Raw genomic sequence first — 18,679 nt, 5'->3', positions numbered from 1 at the left:
TTGGGCCAAAAGTGGAGCAGACGGAGAAAGATTGTTTTTATTATTGGTTAAATATCTCCACATCCAGAAACGGACACTGTTCTCAGGAATGTAATGGTTGCTTTCTCTTATTAACTGTACACGTCACTTGTACCTCTGGACCTAGTTATAAATCCCTCTGCGAGAACAAAATAAAGATTTGCTGTTTTACAAATATCAATTTCATTCTTCTGTAGAAAGGAAGCAATAAAATCAAACATTATACAAGATGTGCATTTGTTTGCTGCTGCCTCAAATGCTGCAGCTCAACAGCCAGCATTAAACTGTACTGCAAACTCTGGCTGTAACACAGCGACAGTGAACAGTGGAAGCAGATTTCAATGTGGTGGTGGTGGAGAAAAGAAGGGTGCTCTAACTTCGTAGTGATCCAATATTACAAGATGGTTTTCCTAAGCTCATACAGTTCTTTCAGCATCAACCAGCTGGAGTGAAAAACTGATATTGCATATGAAGCACGTGACAAGCAGTATATGTACAGGACGACCTCATCTACACATTGTAAATATATGCCAAAGCACTAGAGAAAATGCACCTGAAGACACTCAGGAAACACTTTTAACAACTTCACAAGCTAAAATAAAAGTCTGAAGTAATGGTAAAGATAAAGGTCAAATAAATTTTAAATTTACCCAAAAAACTGTCACATAATTTTCAACTTTTGTAACCTACAATTATCATTGAATAAAGACAGCAACGGTTCAAAATACACTTTTATATTTTAGAACAATAATCTTGGATCAAAATGTTACTAGCTACTCACATTCATCTTACAACCACTTAGCATCTGGTTAACATATCAGTCATGTTCACCCTGGAAAAGAAACACAAAGCATTGAAACTCAAATTCATGACTATAGCTCATATTACATTTGTTAGCAGAAAAATAGGATTTTGCATTATTATAATCATGTTTCCATGATTCTCTTTCTTAACAAAGCTGTCAAGGACTAAATTTTTCCCACTTTACTCACAATTTATAATGTTGTTGTCTTAAGTCCTGAGACTGATTTGATGCAGCTCTCCATGCTACTCTATCCTGTGCAAGCTTCTTCATCTCCCAGTAACTACTGCAACCTACATCCTTCTGAATCTGCTTAGTGTATTATCTCTTGGTCTCCCTCTACGATTTTTACCCACCACGCTGCCCTCCAATACTAAATTGGTGATCCCTTGATGCCTCAGAACATGTCCTACCAACCGATCCCTTCTTCTGGTCAAGCTGTGCCACAAACTTCTCTTCTCCCCAATCCTATTCAATACTTCTAAAAGTAACGAAGCATTTTCTCAGAGGGAGATATTAATCTGTCTGTTTACGAACAACTGAGTGAACAGTAATTATTGTGTTTTGTTATGCAGTTTAAATTTATTTTCAAGAACAAGGAAAAATCTACTTCAGATTTCAAGACTCCACAACAAAGAAATTAACTGTTCACAGTGGTATTTCATGGTACACGTTCAACATTAACGAAGTCCTAAAGTAGTTGGAGGAACCTCAAACGCTCCACAGGTAACTATTGATGTTTCAGAACAAGGTATGTAATACCAAACAGATTCTCTCTTTTCATGGTTAAAAGATAAACAATTGTGTGGAGAAACCAGGAGATGAAATCACATTCTAAAGAAATGAGGCTTTGCATTAATAAGTGGGCAAAGTTAAATTAAATTAACAACACGTTATATTAAATGAAATCAGTCTTAACAAAAACTCAGCCATTCTCTGAACTGTACATGGAATGTAATTGCATCATGATTAGAGGAATTGAAACATCTACAAGTAATAGCAAATATTTAATGGCAGTTTCTTTTATGAACATAACCTACCTTATTTGTGTTTCACAATAACTAAGTGTGGAATTTCTGAATGTGGATAACCAATGGTAGATGAGCTCTTATTTAACAAATAAAGACATTCTTTTCACTATCATAATGTCATGACTACGTAACTGTCATCATGGAAGTGAATCCACTCGAAAGAGCTACAGTAAACTCCACCAACAGGGTTCCCTGGCATACTATGGGCAACTATTTCACACACTGAAGTTCCCAGGTATCTTAGCACATGTGCAACACTGACTTATATACAGTATTATTTTTACAATTACTGAGAACAATTATCTGTTTTTCTTCTATCTCTCCATTAAATATGTGACAAATCCCACAAGCTTCCATTCCTCTAAGACTTGAAGTGATATTTGTCAATTGCCTTTGAGGACAATCTTGCATTGTTACGAATTAAGCTTGCCATTGATCTATGAAATTTTATTTGGTTTCATTAAGACAGTCTTGCTGCTCATCATCCCATTCCTGTTACAAATTCTTGATATCTTAGATAATTTATTATCATTATAAAACAAACAGGAAATGATTTTACCTGCAATACTTGCAATAGCTTCCGAAGCAAAATATTTTACATCCACATCACTATCGACATGAAGCTTATCCAGTACTGGTTTAACCTGTGTCTGAATAACACTGTAACAAAACATTTAATATTATGTAATTTTAAGCAGACACAGTGTTACAGTAACTCTTATATGAATAAATAGAACATAGCTTCACCTTATTTCATTATCCCAGTAAGAAAATGCTGCTGCTCTGCTGTTACTACTACTACTACTACTACTACTACTACTACTACTAAAATGGTTCTCTCAGAAAAATTTGAAGCAACATATAACAGTTTTTATACCATACAAATTTAGACAACTTAATAAAGAAAGAATTCCCGTAATTTTTCAGTGTAGTTTGTCATTTTCAGCTATGTGTTCCTTCACAGAAAGCTCTGGGTGGAATACACACAATACTATGACTAAGGACCATTCACTGTTCATACAAAGGACTGGTAGGTAGGCACATAAATATGGTATGTACTTAGGTCTACAAACATAAAATCTGAAGAGTAGGAGTGGTGGCAAAACAGGAACTCGTCGGATTGAGATTTAAAATTGACACAACAACACATTATTCAGTCCTATAATCCTAACTTCTGGTTTTTAGTAGTTTACCTCACTTTCTTCAGAACACAGCATTTGCCTTGAGATGAAGGCTTGTCAGGCGATAGTTGATGTACGTTATTAGGGAGCAACAAGCACTAGTGAGAGGTAAAGATTCAAAGGAAATAGCAGCATGCTGTGTCCAGGAATATAAAGATAAGACTTCCAGGGAGATAATTGAGAAAACAGTGGAGATTACAGTAACACACATACAAACACAAAGCGAAGATTGGAGAGAAATGTGGTTAGTTGAACGTGGGAAAAGCAAATGGACAAAAACAGCCATCTATATTGACTAAATGCCATGCAGCATGCACTGCAACACTTTTTAATCAGTACTGAAACTGTGATCAATGGTAATGTTTATTATACTGTTGCACAGAGTGCTACTTCCATACCCATAGAAACAGAATCCTCACCACAATCACCAGTGTCTCTGAAATGTTCAAGTTAGAATTATAAGCCTAAAGGATGTGCTGTTGGGTCAATTTTAAGTCTCAACTTAACTAGTGCCTGTGCTGCCACCATTTCCACCAGTCAAATTTTGTTCTATGCTCGGTAGAATGTGCACCTCTCCAGTTACACCTCCCCCCTCCCCCACTGTGCACTACCCATGACTTTAATTGATGTTTCTCTGTCTCTATATTGTTACGTTCCCCCCCTGCTGTTCTTCACTCTCACAATTCTTCACCAGCCTCGGCACTCTGCTTTGGATACAGTGAATAAGATGAATATTGTTGAGAGAACCACTCATCCCAGTTTAGCCATAGTGGGTGCCACGAAAGAAGTCCACGATATTGGATTAAGTGTCAACAAATTTATTGATTGTTTACATTTTTGCAAGGTGTACAGTCATAATTTAATTTATACACACCTAGTATATGTTTGGTGCCATATGCACACAAAACATTGCCCTGGAGAACTGTAGCACAATGACAAAAATTAGTACAAACCTTGGATCCAATACTGGGCTTATCTTCTGCAAAGTTTTTGCAACATTAAATCTTACATTTGCAACATTATCATTTGCCATTGCTAATACAGTTGGCAACATTAATTTCGCTGTGATCTCCCCACCACACGCTTCAGCCAAAACCTATAACCAAAATAAAAAAAACATGGTTTAAGCACTCCAAACTGGGAGCATTAGACAAATAACGTATATTTAATACTTACATTTACACAGAACAAGCAAGTCATACGGTGTAAATAATTCTGGTCTCGTGACATAGCTACAACCTTTGGAATGACTGTGTTTTGTGCCCATTCTGGGCCAAATCTTTCCACAAGTTTCTTTAAATTCAAAGTGGCTGCTTCTCTTATAGCATAAACTGCAACAAACCACACAAAACAGACAAATAAAGAAAAGAGAATGATTAAATTGCTTTAGTATCAATTTCTCAGACATAGAACAACTTCACCAGTATATACTCTCATAATAAATACTCAATAAGATCTAAATACTTGCAAAGAAGAGAAAACCACATAGTTAACATGAAATACTAAATGAACTTAACATTTTTATTCTACAAGAAATTCTACAGAAAATATACCACACATTCAGGAATCATCCCGATCTCCAAAATTACTGTATTTCGACCAACTGATGTGAATGTAAATACTGAGTAGTAGTTGCACATGACCTATAATGAGCTGTTGGTAAGAATTAAAGTACCAAGAATCTCTACTGCTGATGTCTCGTGCCAATAGCACTCACTGTATGTCGATGGAGATAGAAGCAGCAGCCCCCTTTCATCCACTGGAATTACACCTCTGAAGTAACGAATGGGAACATGTTGCGCAACAAGCTTTTTGCTCATAACACCCACTTGGACACTTTACTTTAAATCCTTTTGTTGTTGTTATCTGACACATTTTTATTTCCTAAACCACAATTTCTTTGCACTTGCTATTTCCCTACCTTAAGATATTGCAATTAATTTATATGTTTGTCTAGCTGATCTTCTGGGAAATGCTTCCCTCACTACTTTCCTAACACAAATATGATTTACCTGAATCACATGATAAAGACATCTTATTATACCCGACTGATATTACGTGTACTGCCTTACACAATCACACAAACTAATTTCTTTCCAATTTTTATAAGTACGAAACTAATCCTCTTGTTACTTTTGAGAAGTACATCTGTCAAGCTTGAAAATTTACTGCTCCTTTGCCAAAGCAAACTGTCTGTTCCAAAGGCAACAAATTTACTTTTAGTACTGTGTTGTTCATGACAAAATTGAAAAGTCATTAATCAATAATTAATACATTTGTTGATCTGATTTTATCCATTGATTGGCAGTTTATAAGATTTATCACAAAGTTTAAATTCTTGTGCCTCCCTCCAAACCCAGTAACACCTCACCTATCTTCAACATACCTTGCAGTATTTTCTGACTTTTTTTCTCTGTACACAGTGCTTGGAAATTCCCATTACGAACTTCTAGGACTTGTAGATGGGAGTAAGTACATAATATTTTGAATAGGAACCCATGTCCAGAAACATCATCCAATGACCTTACAGAGCACTAAAGTGTAACACTACTGGCACCTTTAAATGTATGTATATACAAAATGATTCCGTTGATGATGATTGGTTTGTGGGGCACTCGACTGCACAATCAGTGTCCGTACAAAGTCCCAATTTTTACACAGTCCAATTTTTAAATAATCCAAATTAGCCATGGACATGAATGATTATGCTGATGAGGACAACACAAACACGCAGTCCCCGGGCAGAGAAAAATCCCCAATCCGGCTGTGAATCGAACCCGGGACCCCGTTACCCAAAGGCAAGTGATTCCGTGACATTTTTACAAACTTTCAAGGGTAATGGAGAAGGATAAACATATCAGTTTGAGGTAATAGCATAACGGAAACAAATGATAGAAAGGTAAAAGTGAAAACCGTTCTGATATCACTGATGATGAAATGTATGTTCTGGTACTATAGTTGCTAAAACTGTAGAATAGACAACATTCAGAGGTGGTATTTTGGACCAAAACAAGAAAAAATGTCGAGGAAACATGGGTTCTAAAATGAATATCTGAGGAGCTTTGAGCACTTCTTCATCTTTGCCAGTATGAAACACATTTCCTCTATTTAACAAGTGCTCACAGCTCTTGAGGTATGCACCTTAGACCCCACATTTACTGGACATTTTTTCTTGTCTTCGTCTGTGCTATCAACTCTGAAGGTTGCATGCCCCACATTCTTAGGAACAACAGTACTGGTACACATATTCCACTGTCAGAGGTAACAGAATGATTTTCACTTGTAACTTTCAACTAATTCATTTCTGAACCTGGGACACCTACCTCCACCAGCCTTCAACGTTTGTATCAACAGCTGTATATACACACATCCACAGGTGCTGGCGCCTGGAACTTCGTCAATCTCTAGTTTCATTGGATGACTTTTCCGGATGTGGGTTCCTATTCAAAACTTATATGTACCCACTCCCCCACTACAAGTACTAGAAGTTTGTAAAGAGAATTTCTGATCACCCTGTATAATCCAACAAAGACTTGCATTGCCATATGTTTCAGCAACTTCTAGACTTTGGATTTTCTGATCATCTAAATACATATTGTAAAACAAACGTCAGAGGTTCCATCTTCTAAAATGATCACAGCTCATTATGTGAGTGATAATGGTGGATAAGTTAAATATGGTCATGTAAACATCTCTATTTTCTAATATAAGGATTGCAACAAGAATATATGCCCGAGCTGAACTACTGTATTTTTTTTTTACTGTAGCTGTGTAACATACAATAATCTAAACTGTGTGAGCCAACTGGCAACACAGCACTCAGTAGGTTATTACCAGCACTTGAACACAGCTGGAAGAGTTAGTATCCTGTGAAATTTCTCTCACTGTTTAAAGAAGTATATGCTATGACGAACATTTGTGATTAGTTGAAATGGTGTGGCAATGTAATCCAGGTACTGCATTACCGACTGCAAATTTGTGCAAACATCATTGACAACTCAAAGCCTGACCTTACCACTGTACTAAAATACTTCATAGTTCAGCACATTCAAAGATAATTAACAATGCGGAGAAGGGCAGGGCCAGGCATGGAGGGAGAGTGAAGGTATGTATGTTTAATAAAATGACAAGATTCTCTCTGGGAAGATGTAAATATGGTAGGTTGAATATAAGATATATAAGGGGTATTCAAATGAAACCTGGTCACTAGTGTAAAGTAATGGTAATGATTTTATTAACTCAAAAATGTAGTTACACACAGTACACATACTCAAAAATAGTTGCCAAAACTGTTGGCACACTTATCTTATTGCGACACTATCCGGTCGATTCCATCCTTGAAGAAGCTAGTAGGCTGCTGTCGGATCCAGGCCAGGTCCCAGACATACACTTTGTCGTCTGTTGTGAATCAATGTGTTAATACCTAGTTTTGGTGCAAACACATGAAAGTCACACAGTGAAAGGTCGGGACTGTACAGTGGATTTCCAGTGTTTCCCACAGAAACTACTGCAATGTCGTCTTCACCACATTAGTTGTGTGTGGGCAGGCATTATCATGCAGGGGTAACTCCATTCGACAACATGCCTGGGCATTTCACCTTGAAGCATTCACTTCCGCAACTATTTCTGGTGTGATGACATGATGAGCTTGTCTAGGATGAGCATCCCCTTCCGGTGATGGACGCCCTTCAAGGAATCGTTTGCGCCATTCCACAGCACTTGAACGACTCAGATTGTACTCGCCTTCATTCGTCGACACATTTCACGGCCTCCAACTCCCTCTGCCGCCAAATATCGAATCACTACTCGCCTGCATATTCGGTAGTGGGTGATAACTTGTGTGACCACCTTCTTTTCAGAGTGAAACCACACTGGCGCTCAGCACCATCAAACGGTGCGCAGTCTCTATGAATAGATGGCACCATCATACCCACAGTTACATGGTGCCACCTTATGTGTAAGGCAAAGGTAGATGCACTGACCAGGTTTCATTTGAATGAACTTCATAGTTAACTCTAATAAAAGCAATATGGATAAAAGTAACTATAGCATATCAATCTTTCTGTCTGGTTGGAACTATCACGGAGTCGAAATTCAGCATGTTTACTGTAAGAAAGTAGATTGCTTTCTGAAGTCAACCATACTGTGTCATTAATTCATTTGTTACTATGTGCCTCCTAACAAATGTTGTAGGTAAGATTAGAAGGGGAGTGCCTGTGGAGTTTGCACTTGTTCAAGGGACAATCCATATAAAAGTTTCATGTTAGTCCTCAAAATAAGCTTGGATAGCTGAAATGGTACAGAATATACACAAAAGAACACACTAGTTCTAATATATGACACAAGTTCAGCTCGCTCTAGACTGTGAAGAAGACTGGTTCAATCCAAAGATCAGAGTGCAGCTGATTAGTTACTTCCATTCTAGATTTTTCGGTACTACACCACTGTAACCTAATTTGTAAATGCAGTGGGAAAAAAAAAAAAAAAAAAAAAAAAAAAAAAAAAAAAAAAAAATATCAGTTGTAAATAGTTTCTGTTCCTGAAGGAGAAGGATGTTTGTCACTAATAGATTTCTATCTATGTGAACTGAAAAGGAAGGACACAATCATTCGCTTTGATAAAAACAAAGATAACAGGGAACAAGTGTGACAGTAATAGTATAGTAACCAAAATGCACAAATGTCAAAGAAAGGAAACTATGTGAAGAAAAAATTATCCAATAAGATTAAAATTGGCATAATCAAAATAAACCAAAGAGAAAAGTGTGCAAAAAGCAGAAGGGGGACATTACATTGCACCACTAAACTGAAGAATAAAAACAGAACTTCACACAAGACCAGAAGTCTTGAATTCATATTAGTTAACTATATTCTAAAATGTGGTGCAACTAAAATCCAGCACCTACTGCCTGTCACAAAGTATGTCAACAAAGAAATTACTGAAAACTGTGTGTAAACTCACCATGATCAACAAGCCAGGTCATGCATAAAGCATTCAGTTTCTCATCAAAAAATTCCACTCCTAGTTGGCCAGCCAGTAAAGGCATATATTCTATAATAGCCAGCCTCACTCTCCACTTAGAATCTTCTGCTAGTTCAACAATGGCTGGTAGCAAAGACTGTGACAGCTGCAAGTAAAGAAAAAATTCTAAGCTCACGCACATATCACAAAGTGAAAAGATTAATTCAGGTGCATGTGCTGAAAACGGAGAGTGTAGCAGCTTATCTATTCAGTTATAAGTTGTGTAAGTCATGTAAAACACAGATAAGTAAAAATATACGATCAGTATGTTTACACAGTCACTCAATAAGTTCACCCAAAAGAGAATAAGTGCGATTTCAGATTTTGTCTGTAACAAGATAGGCTAATAGAGATGATGGAAAGTGACATTTCAAGATGAAATTTAAATACTGACTACACATACATAATCTTTTACTAATCAAATTGAGTACACTATTTAAAGGTATTCACATGTCAATGCACTTTTTTCATAGCTGTTTTCCAATTTACACCAGAGAAAATCCCTGAAATATATGGATTGCTAATACATTAACAAATTTCTTCCCAATGAAAAATTTGTTCAAATACTTATTCTTGGTGACATGCGTTACTTACTGAACTTAACAGAAAGCTCGTATTTCTGACTTTTAGATACCGGGAAAAATCAAATTATACCACATTTAAAACTTTTCATGTATTGGTGACAGATTATTCATGCAGTTACAGTTTGTGAATATAAACAACTTCCAATGCTTATGAAGATAATCTGGCACAGCAACAGCATCATCACTACAAGACAATTTCCTGAACAGTTCTGCAATTGTTTAAGATTAGTGATTTACAAATTTTCAACAGGTTAGTTGTGGCCAATCTTACACCTTTTTAAGTGTGTAAGACACCAATTACTTTCAAATACACCACCACGTTCTTCAGAAATGCTGCAAATCAGTGACACAGTTGCAGCTCATCATCCACAATGGATGAACTGAAATGATTTTATAGGATGAACAGGTGTAAGATGCACAAGAAATGCATATGTAGCAACTTAAAGATAGACAACCACACAGCTAACAATCAAAATTAGATACAGTGAACCCCAGTTTTAAGGCATCAAGGGACTAGTTTAGTTACTTGTGTAATCAATCTCTTGACCAACAGAATTCCAGATTGGCTAAAATACGCTGAAGTTAAGCCTCTTTACTAGAAGGGGAATAATGAGGTACTGTCAAACTACCAACCAATTTCACGTTTGTCATTTTTTCAAAAATATTTGAAAAGGCTGTGCTCTAGTGTCTTCTTATGCATCTGACTGCAAATAATTCAGGGTGTTTCAAACAGAACTTTACAATTTTTAAAATCCAAACAAATTTATTGAAAGAAGATACAGAGCAGGGGAACCTTCTTACCTAAAACTAAAGATATTGTATGTGGCTTCTGTTGGTTATCCTGCGCATATACCGCCGGATGTCAATTTCTTCCCAAACTCACTGTAGCATTGCAGGTGTACCTTGCTCGATGGCAGCATATATTCTTGCACTAAGTTCAGGTAGGGAAGCTGGCACAGGAGGTACAAATGCGATATCCTTGAGAATCCTCATTAAAAAATCAAGTGGTGTCAGGTCTGGGGAATGTGGGGGCCATGCATGTGCTTGGATGGCCTGATTATTTCCCATGTCTTACCGAGCACAATGTTTATACAAAACATTTATACCATTCATAAATTTTAGGCCTACTAGGAGGATCTTTAGCGTACTGGGTATGGAAATTACACTGAACTGCTGTTGCCGACTTCGATTCTTCAAACCAAAACTCTCAGCTAGCACGCTTCGGTCCAGTGAGACAACCATCTTTAACACAACTGCAGATAGCGCTCCTTACAGTGCGATTTGGCACAAGTGAAATATGAGAGACAAAACTGATGTATTTCCCTACAAATTGACTCTACAATCATCAATGTAGGTATTGTGAATTAATTTATATAAATTTTCAAAGTTGTAAAGTCCTTTTCAAAACACCCTGTATGTTGTCTAAGTCACAGTTTAGCTTCCTTAGCGGTTCCAACAAAGAGAAATCTATTTACAAGCACAGTGAGAACGTACTTAATTCATTAGATAACTAATTACAGGCTACTCGCATTTTCTATGACCTGTCAAAAGCCTTTGACTGGGTGAATCATGGCATTCTCTTACGTAAATAAGAGTATTATTATGTCACAGGAAGTGCTGTAAAATGGTTCAAGTCTTATCTATTGTTGTTGTTGTTGTTGTCTTCAGTCCTGAGACTGGTTTGATGCAGCTCTCCATGCTACTCTATCCTGTGCAAGCTGCTTCATCTCCCAGTACCTACTGCAACCTACATCCTTCTGAATCTGCTTAGTGTATCATCTCTTGGTCTCCCTCTACGATTTTTACCCTCCACGCTGCCCTCCAATACTAAATTGGTGATCCCTTGATGCCTCAGGACATGTCCTACCAACCGATCCCTTCTTCTAGTCAAGTTGTGCCACAAACTTCTCTTCTCCCCAATCCTATTCAATACCTCCCATTATCTATACAAACATTGAAATAAATAGGAAGTCGAGTACAGATTTAGAAATGGATGCTAATCAAATTACCACTGACAGTAATAAATGGTTTGAAGCTAATTAACTGTCACTGAACTTTGAAAAGAGCCCTATATGCAGTTCACAACGTGTAAGACATTTTCTTCAAGCATGTGTATAACATGAAGACATACAGATCAAAACGGTTGACAGTGTTAAATTTCTGGGATTACAACTTGATAATAAATTCTGTTGGGAAGGCCACACCACAGAATTGCTGAAGCTCCTAAACAAGTCTGTATTTGCAGTGAGAACGTCCGCTGTAGGATATATATATATATATATATATATATATATATATATATATATATATATATATATATATATATATAAACCTTGCGTACTTTCATTCTGTTATGTCGGATGGGATCACACTCTGGGGTAACTTGTCAAACTGACGAAAAGTTTCTGGCGAGCAAAAGCATGTAATAAGACTCATTTGTGGTGTAAATTAAAGATCATCATGTAAATACCTGTTCTAGGAACTGTGGATTCTAACCACTGTTTCTCAGTATATTTATTCCTTAATGAAATTTGTTGTAAGTAGTATGTCCCCATTCCCAACCAATAGCTCAATACATAGTACCAATACTAAGAATAAGAACAATCTACATTAAGACCTAAAATCACTTTCTTTGGTTCAAAAAGGGGTCCAACATTCAGGAACACACATATTCAATAAACTGCCAGCAACCATTAAAAACTGTGTATCAGAGCTTAAACAGAGTTTGAAAGACATTTTGATTTGCAACTCCTACTCTACAGGTGAATATCTTACCAGGGACCATTAGACCAGCTTAAGTAAAAATGTCTGTTAGATTTCAGTTTTGACAGCACTTTGTCGCAACAGTCAAGATTGAGTATTTTCTGCTTGATAAATTTATTAAAAGTGCATAATTATGTTTAATTCTGACAGTGTATTAATTCTGTAAATATTAGCAGCTCCAGTTTAGAATAATGTATTCACCTATTTTGACGATCTCCTGACAAATGATCAAAGTAGTAAGTATTACATTCAACTGTAAACATAAGTTATACTTGCTGACATGTTCCACACCCACAAGGATATTCTCATTTTTGGGTCTGTGGAACAAAAACTGAATCTATCGAATCTTAAAAAATGGTGCAAATTACAAGAAAAGTAAATGATAGGAAATTACTTTTTAAGAATATAATTTTAAAACACTTCATTAATATTAATTGTCCTGACTATTAACATGAAAACCCTGCTCTTCCATAAGTTTTAAATTTCATGAGCACATTAGTAATCCACACTTTTTACCAAAAATCCAGAATTATAGTTTGTTCCAATTTCTTCTAGTGACCCTTTTCTATCTGGTTTGTTAGTTCAAAAGTATATTTGGTGGGTGAGGGGGGTGGGGGTAGTGTGGGAACAGTATATCACAATGACGACTCTTTCCTCTAAGGTGAGTTATATACCAGCCATAAGCAGTAGTTTTACCACAGTTTTTAAACATCAATAATTGATATCCAGGTCTTCCAGAAGAATGATTATCCCGAACTTCAAATCACGAAACTTGCTACATTGCAAACTATTTTTTTTAAACAACAGGACAACAGTTGGCAATGGGTGGCGATGAATGATTACTTTGCAAGGTAACTGTGTCCCATTAACATCAAAACATCAATGTTACCTGTATGTAGATTCCTGGCAGCATAATGAGATATACTTTTCTAGAATATGATGCAGAGGAATTCTTTGGTTAAAATTTAAGTGTGCTGTCAGGTCCCAGCCCAACCAACATCTCGGAAATACGTAAGTATTCCTGGCAAGTTTATAAGAATTAGGACTGTATTTAAATATCAACGCTGCTTGTTTCAGTTGCAGTTATTTAAGCTTTGCTGTCAGGTATTGACCTAAGCACCACATTTAAGTTGCTATAGATTCCAGGGTGGGAATGGGAGATTAACAGGCTTACACAACTTGTTTCGGCTCCCAGCAAATCGAAGTTACTGCAATTTTTTTTTTACAAAATAGTATGCTACCCCCCCATGAACCATGGACCTTGCCGTTGGTGGGGAGGCTTGCGTGCCTCAGCGATACAGATAGCCGTACCGTAGGTGCAACCACAACGGAGGGGTATCTGTTGAGAGGCCAGACAAACGTGTGGTTCCTGAAGAGGGGCAGCAGCCTTTTCAGTAGTTGCAAGGGCAACAGTCTGGATGATTGACTGATCTGGCCTTGTAACAATAACCAAAACGGCCTTGCTGTGCTGGTACTGCGAACGGCTGAAAGCAAGGGGAAACTACAGCCGTAATTTTTCCCGAGGGCATGCAGCTTTACTGTATGATTACATGATGATGGCGTCCTCTTGGGTAAAATATTCCGGAGGTAAAATAGTCCCCCATTCGGATCTCCGGGCGGGGACTACTCAAGAGGATGTCGTTATCAGGAGAAAGAAAACTGGCGTTCTACGGATCGGAGCGTGGAATGTCAGATCCCTTAATCGGGCAGGTAGGTTAGAAAATTTAAAAAGGGAAATGGATAGGTTGAAGTTAGATATAATGGGAATTAGTGAAGTTCGGTGGCAGGAGGAACAAGACTTCTGGTCAGGTGAATACAGGGTTATAAACACAAAATCAAATAGGGGTAATGCAGGAGTAGGTTTAATAATGAATAGGAAAATAGGAATGCGGGTAAGCTACTACAAACAGCATAGTGAACGCATTATTGTGGCCAAGATAGATACGAAGCCCACACCTACAACAGTAGTACAAGTTTATATGCCAACTAGCTCTGCAGATGACGAAGAAATTGAAGAAATGTATGATGAAATAAAAGAAATTATTCAGATTGTGAAGGGAGACGAAAATTTAATAGTCATGGGTGACTGGAATTCGAGTGTAGGAAAAGGGAGAGAAGGAAACATAGTAGGTGAATATGGATTGGGGGACAGAAATGAAAGAGGAAGCCGCCTGGTAGAATTTTGCACAGAGCACAACATAATCATAACTAACACTTGGTTTAAGAATCATGAAAGAAGGTTGTATACATGGAAGAACCCTGGAGATACTAAAAGGTATCAGATAGATTATATAATGGTAAGACAGAGATTTAGGAACCAGGTTTTAAATTGTAAGACATTTCCAGGGGCAGATGTGGACTCTGACCACAATCTATTGGTTATGACCTGTAGATTAAAACTGAAGAAACTGCAAAAAGGTGGGAATTTAAGGAGATGGGACCTGGATAAACTAAAAGAACCAGAGGTTGTACAGAGATTCAGGGAGAGCATAAGGGAGCAATTGACAGGAATGGGGGAAATAAATACAGTAGAAGAAGAATGGGTAGCTTTGAGGGATGAAGTAGTGAAGGCAGCAGAGGATCAAGTAGGTAAAAAGACGAGGGCTAGTAGAAATCCTTGGGTAACAGAAGAAATATTGAATTTAATTGATGAAAGGAGAAAATATAAAAATGCAGTAAGTGAAACAGGCAAAAAGGAATACAAACGTCTCAAAAACGAGATCGACAGGAAGTGCAAAATGGCTAAGCAGGGATGGCTAGAGGACAAATGTAAGGATGTAGAGGCCTATCTCACTAGGGGTAAGATAGATACCGCCTACAGGAAAATTAAAGAGACTTTTGGAGATAAGAGAACGACTTGTATGAATATCAAGAGCTCAGATGGAAACCCAGTTCTAAGCAAAGAAGGGAAAGCAGAAAGGTGGAAGGAGTATACAGAGGGTCTATACAAGGGCGATGTACTTGAGGACAATATTATGGAAATGGAAGAGGATGTAGATGAAGATGAAATGGGAGATATGATACTGCGTGAAGAGTTTGACAGAGCACTGAAAGACCTGAGTCGAAACAAGGCCCCCGGAGTAGACAATATTCCATTGGAACTACTGACGGCCGTGGGAGAGCCAGTCCTGACAAAACTCTACCATCTGGTGAGCAAGATGTATGAAACAGGCGAAATACCCTCAGACTTCAAGAAGAATATAATAATTCCAATCCCAAAGAAAGCAGGTGTTGACAGATGTGAAAATTACCGAACTATCAGCTTAATAAGTCACAGCTGCAAAATACTAACACGAATTCTTTACAGACGAATGGAAAAACTAGTAGAAGCCAACCTCGGGGAAGATCAGTTTGGATTCCGTAGAAACACTGGAACACGTGAGGCAATACTGACCTTACGACTTATCTTAGAAGAAAGATTAAGGAAAGGCAAACCTACGTTTCTAGCATTTGTAGACTTAGAGAAAGCTTTTGACAACGTTGACTGGAATACTCTCTTTCAAATTCTAAAGGTGGCAGGGGTAAAATACAGGGAGCGAAAGGCTATTTACAATTTGTACAGAAAGCAGATGGCAGTTATAAGAGTCGAGGGACATGAAAGGGAAGCAGTGGTTGGGAAGGGAGTAAGACAGGGTTGTAGCCTCTCCCCGATGTTGTTCAATCTGTATATTGAGCAAGCAGTAAAGGAAACAAAAGAAAAATTCGGAGTAGGTATTAAAGTTCATGGAGAAGAAATAAAAACTTTGAGGTTCGCCGATGACATTGTAATTCTGTCAGAGACAGCAAAGGACTTGGAAGAGCAGTTGAATGGAATGGACAGTGTCTTGAAAGGAGGATATAAGATGAACATCAACAAAAGCAAAACAAGGATAATGGAATGTAGTCTAATTAAGTCGGGTGATGCTGAGGGAATTAGATTAGGAAATGAGGCACTTAAAGTAGTAAAGGAGTTTTGCTATTTGGGGAGCAAAATAACTGATGATGGTCGAAGTAGAGAGGACATAAAATGTAGGCTGGCAATGGCAAGGAAAGCGTTTCTGAAGAAGAGAAATTTGTTAACATCCAGTATTGATTTAAGTGTCAGGAAGTCATTTCTGAAAGTATTCGTATGGAGTGTAGCCATGTATGGAAGTGAAACATGGACGATAAATAGTTTGGACAAGAAGAGAATAGAAGCTTTCGAAATGTGGTGCTACAGAAGAATGCTGAAGATTAGATGGGTAGATCACATAACTAATGAGGAAGTATTGAATAGGATTGGGGAGAAGAGAAGTTTGTGGCACAACTTGACCAGAAGAAGGGATCGGTTGGTAGGACATGTTCTGAGGCATCAAGGGATCACCAATTTAGTATTGGAGGGCAGCGTGGAGGGTAAAAATCGAAGAGGGAGACCAAGAGATGAATACACTAAGCAGATTCAGAAGGATGTAGGTTGCAGTAGGTACTGGGAGATGAAAAAGCTTGCACAGGATAGAGTAGCATGGAGAGCTGCATCAAACCAGTCTCAGGACTGAAGACCACAACAACAACAACATGCTAGCAACTTCCATACAGTTCAAAACTAACCATCCATTCATCATTTCTTCCAATAATGTTAACTATGAACAATGCAACTCACAGTTATTGTTATTTAGCAGAATTAAAATAGACAAAGACTTCTACTGTTTATTTAGTATCCCTGTCAGCAGAAATCACGACGGAAGCAGATAAGCTGAATTGGGTAGCGCAGTGGGATAGTGCAGAAACCTGCCATGAAGGGTGCACACGAGATACTGTATGGGCAGATCAACTGGCGGAGGTGATCACCTGTGGGCGATGGTAGACCGGGCAGGCCAGTGCTTGCTTTAGGGGTTTGACAGACACTGACCTTCGTCTAGCGTATCGTGCGGTGTACTGTGCCAAATGCTTTGCCATTACGTCATCCTCATCTGTGTGCTTTGAGTTGTTCTTGTGCTCATCTGTGTGTGTCCAGACACACTGCTTCCTGCAGAACAACTTCTGTAGCACGTTCTTTTACCCTCTCACAGGGTTTTGTTTCCCAGCAATCATTGAGCCACTGCCAGCCAGTGAAGTATCTATGCAGGCCATGTAGTGAAGCAGCATTGCCATGCCTGTGCACATAGAACAGTGGCGATGAAGAGTATTCGCATCCTTGCTTCACTAGTGGGGGTTCACACACCTGCTGCTCCATTTTCAGTGCCGCCTCTGCCATCCACAACACCATTTGCCAGTTTCAATGAGTTGATGTAAAGGTTGGGGAACTACCTGCAGTGGTTCTTGCTGCACTGCCAAGTAAGGCGTATCATGGATCCAGCCGATAAGGGTGCATTGTTGTTTTGCAGCAGAAGAGCTTCACAAGAAACTGCCCGAATTTGGTACCCTCCACTGAATCCAAGAAACTTCCCTTTGATGACCTGTGTCAGTTGTTTATGCAGTCTTACAGCCATCAAAACCCATATCATGGTGGCACAGTTACAGATTAAGCAGCACCACAAGTGCCGTGGGCAGTTGTACGTCCCCTGGATCACTGATCTGCAGCGTGCCTCTTGCAAGAATAGTATTCTGAAGTGCCGGTTTGAGAATCCCAAATGTGATCACGAGGTTTAGGCTAGGACACTGACCTTATCCGGCTCTTCGTAAGCCGATGTTGCCCACACTGCGGAATCACATGAGCTTATGGGTTTCTGATAATTGGTAGGTGTCAGAATTTTGTGGCAGGCAGCCAGACCAGCACCCTGTGGGGTATCCCAGGCGGCTTCAACTTTCACCGAGTCACTGTATGCTGCCACTGGTGATGATTCTGGTACACTGGTATTGCATCTCTGCAAGTTTTCACCCATGCCAAGCTCGGTGGGTTTGTGCCGACTACAGTGTTTTAATTCCCTCAAACAGCATTTTTCAGGTTTCTGGCATCATTCTCCTTCCACTCATTTGTTGAACCAATGGTCCTGCCTCGATTTTCATTTGTTGCACATTCACTGAGAATGCCACAATGTGGAGGCCAAATGTGTATGCCAACGGATAAGCCATATGGCAACTGTTCATGACAGCCAATGGGCCGTGACCAGTCTTCGGACACTCCGGTGGACTCTGGGCCTATCCGCAACATCTTGCCCGTGTCACCCTGCTATATTTTGCTGACACTGGTAGTGGATCTGTGGCCAGTTGAATTTCAAGTACACACGACTGACTGTTTGCCTCATCAACTTAGATAAGTACAGGGTGGAGTTGCAGCATCCACTCCATCAGGTTGTCTCACAGTAAACAGTGCATTCCTTT

General features: G+C 38.6%; 1 protein-coding gene across 1 annotated transcript in view; it reads right to left on the bottom strand.

Annotated features, from left to right (window-relative positions):
• The window catches only part of LOC124619593 (serine/threonine-protein phosphatase 2A 65 kDa regulatory subunit A alpha isoform), a 112,005-nt gene that overhangs the window by 13,872 nt on the left and 79,454 nt on the right, over positions 1 to 18,679 (bottom strand). Inside the window, exons 8-12 of the mRNA XM_047146094.1 lie at positions 8,994 to 9,159; positions 4,209 to 4,363; positions 3,986 to 4,128; positions 2,411 to 2,511; positions 800 to 850 (exon numbers count right to left, since the gene is read on the bottom strand). Coding sequence (XP_047002050.1) covers positions 846 to 850; positions 2,411 to 2,511; positions 3,986 to 4,128; positions 4,209 to 4,363; positions 8,994 to 9,159 — 570 coding nt within the window. The 3' untranslated portion in view covers positions 800 to 845. The remainder of the gene's footprint in view (positions 1 to 799; positions 851 to 2,410; positions 2,512 to 3,985; positions 4,129 to 4,208; positions 4,364 to 8,993; positions 9,160 to 18,679) is intronic.

Source organism: Schistocerca americana, chromosome 6 (assembly GCF_021461395.2).
Source record: "Schistocerca americana isolate TAMUIC-IGC-003095 chromosome 6, iqSchAmer2.1, whole genome shotgun sequence".
Classification (NCBI taxonomy): Eukaryota; Metazoa; Arthropoda; class Insecta; order Orthoptera; family Acrididae; genus Schistocerca; species Schistocerca americana.
This window is presented reverse-complemented; position numbering and strand designations above follow the sequence as displayed.